The following is a 3,260-nucleotide window of genomic DNA, read 5'->3' as shown; positions in this document are numbered from 1 at the left end:
TGGCCCCTCTGGGCGGCCTGCCTGGTGTCTGCTGAGAGTCCTTGAGCTCGCTGATGGCAGAAACTGCAGGGGAAGGTGCCCGCCTCAGCCAAGTAAAGAGGGAGAAGGGGATTACGGCTCCCACTGCGGGGGGCAGGTCCACAGAGGCACGGAACGGTCCCCAAGGAATGCGGGCCCCCATCCCTGCCGCACCCACCCTGTGCCTGCCCTGAGGGGTCAAGAGATGCCCAGCCAGACCCTGGTGTCCTGATACACCCGGGCTGCCCACCAGGCAAGGTCACGGTGTGAGCAGGCTCCGGCCTCCGCCTCAGTTATAGAACACCTCGTCCTCCTCCTCCGAGAGGGAGCCACTGTCCACCGACGGGAGGGAGCCCTGCAGGCGGGCCCCACCCTCGGGCCCCGGGGCCCCCAGTAGCCGCTGCCAGTGCTGCTGTTCGGGGCTGGGGGGCTGCGGGCCAGAGGCTATGGTGGGGGGCTCGTCAGGTGAGGGCCATCCATCGGGGGAGGAGAAGGCCAGAAGACTGTCATCCTGCGAGGGGACACTCAGAAGACTGTCCTGAAGGTAGATGCTCTCCAGGTCTGGAAAAGCAGCAGGGGTGTGGGGGTGAGGAATGGAGTTCAGAAGACCCGGCTCCGCACCCTCTCTGGGAGTGTGAGGCAGGGAGAGGGGCGGAAGACCTGCCTCCAAATCTGGCTTTGTCACTGCCAAGCTGTGTGACCTTGGTCATGTCACTGAACCTCTCTGAGCCCCAGTTTCTCCCTGGGGGGGTGACAGGGTGGTGGTGGCAGTGAGCAGAATAGTTAAGAGCAGGCTCTGGAGCCAGAGCCCTCAAATCCCTCTGTGCTCTGAGAAGCGGGACAGACAGCGCTCTTCCCAGGCCTCCACTCCCTTCCCCCACCCTCACTGTCACAGGGAGGAGCAAATGACATAGTGGGTAGGCAGGCGCCACCCAGGACCCAGGCTCCCTGAAGCCCTCGGTAGTAACCTGGGGTCCTAGAAAGGTGGTTGATTGTGCTTGGTGTTAAGGCTCAGATCCTGGCTCTGACGCCTGTAGCTGTGTAATCTGAGGTGAGTTTCTTGATGCCTCGGTTTCCCTCATTTGTAAAATGGAGATAACAGCACCTACTTCCTAGAGCTGTCATAAGAATAAAGTGAAATAACACGTGTAAAGCACTTAGCACAGTGAGCACTTAATTCACGTTATCTGTCTGTCTGTCTGTCATCTATCTTTCTCTCCTTTATGCTCGCGGCACTCCTTGGGCAATGCGCGGGGCAAGGATCACCAGCCCCATTTTTCAGATGAAGAAAAACTAAGGCTGAGGGACAGAGGGGCTTGTCTGAGGTCACAGGGAAGAGCAGGCATGCAGCCCCAGCTCTGCCGCACCCAGCCCGCCCTGGCGCCCGCCGGGCTGTACCCTGTAGCTGGATGATGTCCTGGGGGCTGTTCTCTGGGTGCAGCTCCTCGTCGTCCAGCGAGGACCAGGCACTCAGTGTGGCCTCCGTGATGGCAAACTGCTCAGCAACCCCTGTGGGGGACGGACCCGGCTCAGCAGGGCACGGGCAGAGGGTGTGGGGGGCATCCGGTGCCAGGTCAGGCTGGCACCAGACACTGCCTCTTGGGGCTGCCCATCCATGCCCGGGCATGCTGATCAGCATGTGCCCACCAATGCCCCGTCCACCCCGTGGCATTATTCTTGTCTGCCCAGACAATGTCCAGGTGGTGACCCTGGGTCCCCTAAGGACTACAGCCCCGGCCAGTCCCCGTCCCCAAGCTCCCCCTCCCGCCTCTGACCTGCGGCAAAGCGGGCCTCACGAAGCTCATCTGGGAGGCAGCAGTAATGCTCGTCCTCGGCTGCGGACAGCTCCCAGCCTGAGCGCTGGGCGCTCCAGCCCTTCCACTCGATGAGGTGGGCCACGCGACCACGTGCCATGGCCGTGGGCTTTGTGATGTGGTCCTTGATGCTCTGCACCACTCCTGGGGGCAATGGAGAGCAGTTGAGTGATGGCTCTGACCCAAGGCCCAGCTCAGGGCCCCACCCCCAACACCCCAGGCCCCCCAGTACCTCAGGGCAATCCAATGGCCTGTACCGCACATCCATTCAGCGCCCCGTCCTCTCCCAGCGCCCTGCGTCCGCAAAGCCCCACACCCACAGTGCCTGTACCTGTCCAGTTCCTCCCGCCAGGACAATGCCTCGTGCCCGCTGCCCGCCTGCCCCACGCCCTCCCACAGCCTGAGGCCCTCTCACGTAGATGCTCCCCACCCATCTGCAGGCCCCATGCCCCCCGCCGTGTCCTGCTCCCAATCAATGCTCCTGCCCACCTGGTGCTTCTTCTCCAGACCTGTCGCGCCCTTCATTCCCTTTGTGACCAAGTTTAGACCCTTCTGCTCAAGGAGATTCACTCAAGGATCCATTCAAGATCCACCCAGCCCTCCCTGTATCCATTAGTGAACAAGTTCCGAGAGAGCAGCCCCTGTGCCTAGGACATTGCCCGCTCTGCTGAGGGTGAGACCTGTAGCAGGCAGGGAAGGCTTCCTGGAGGAGGTAGACTGGAGTCCAGCTTTGAAGGCAGCTTGAGTTGGATAAACAGAGGCAAGACTGGAGGCTATTCCAGAGATGAGAAGAGGATGAAGGCATAGAAGAGTCTGGCATGGTTCCAGGACTACTGGGGACAAGACATGGGGCCACACCAGGAGTAGGGAGGCAGGAGAGGGTGGTAAGCCTGACAGGGGCCAGACTGGGGGCTAAGCGAGCCAGACTGAGGGCGCCACTGTTCTCCTTAGAGCAATGGGGAGCCACAGCAGGGTAATGAGCAAGAGAGTGACAAGCCAGATCTGTTGTTTAGGAAGAACATCCTCATTAGAGGATTAGGGGCCAAGGGTGGAGACAGGGGGACATTAGGGGCCATTGAAGGGATCCAGCAAGAGACAGGACAGGGCTGGGCAGATGGGGAGGAGGGCCTGGAGGGGTTCTTGTGAGTAGACCGGTCGGATGTGGAAGATGATAGATAGAAGGTTGTCAAGAATGATTCGGCATCTCCTTTAACCCAGGCTGAGAACACAGATCTGGGAGTCACTGGTCCCAGAAGCCATGACGTGGGGAGCAGCAATCTTTGAGAAAGAAAGGCATCCACGAAGGAAACTGAGACATAAAACTCTGGGAAGGGCTTCCCTGGTGGCGCAGTGGTTGAGAGTCCACCTGCCGATGCGGGGGACGCGGGTTCGTGCCCCGGTCCGGGAAGATCCCACATGCCGCGGAGC

General features: G+C 60.7%; 1 protein-coding gene across 2 annotated transcripts in view; it reads right to left on the bottom strand.

Moving 5' to 3' along the window:
• Nucleotides 1-274: 274 nt before the first annotated feature.
• The window catches only part of FAM131C (family with sequence similarity 131 member C), a 6,536-nt gene continuing 3,550 nt past the window's right edge, over nucleotides 275-3,260 (bottom strand). For both annotated transcript variants that reach the window (XM_028485855.2, XM_028485856.2), the window contains exons 4-6: nucleotides 1,794-1,976; nucleotides 1,417-1,527; nucleotides 275-579 (exon numbers count right to left, since the gene is read on the bottom strand). In XM_028485855.2, coding sequence (XP_028341656.1) covers nucleotides 308-579; nucleotides 1,417-1,527; nucleotides 1,794-1,976 — 566 coding nt within the window. In that variant the 3' untranslated portion in view covers nucleotides 275-307. The remainder of the gene's footprint in view (nucleotides 580-1,416; nucleotides 1,528-1,793; nucleotides 1,977-3,260) is intronic.

Source organism: Physeter macrocephalus, unplaced genomic scaffold (genome assembly GCF_002837175.3).
Source record: "Physeter macrocephalus isolate SW-GA unplaced genomic scaffold, ASM283717v5 random_664, whole genome shotgun sequence".
NCBI classification, from domain to species: Eukaryota; Metazoa; Chordata; class Mammalia; order Artiodactyla; family Physeteridae; genus Physeter; species Physeter macrocephalus.
Note: the sequence above shows the minus strand (reverse complement) of the source record. Positions and strands in the feature narration are given on the sequence as shown.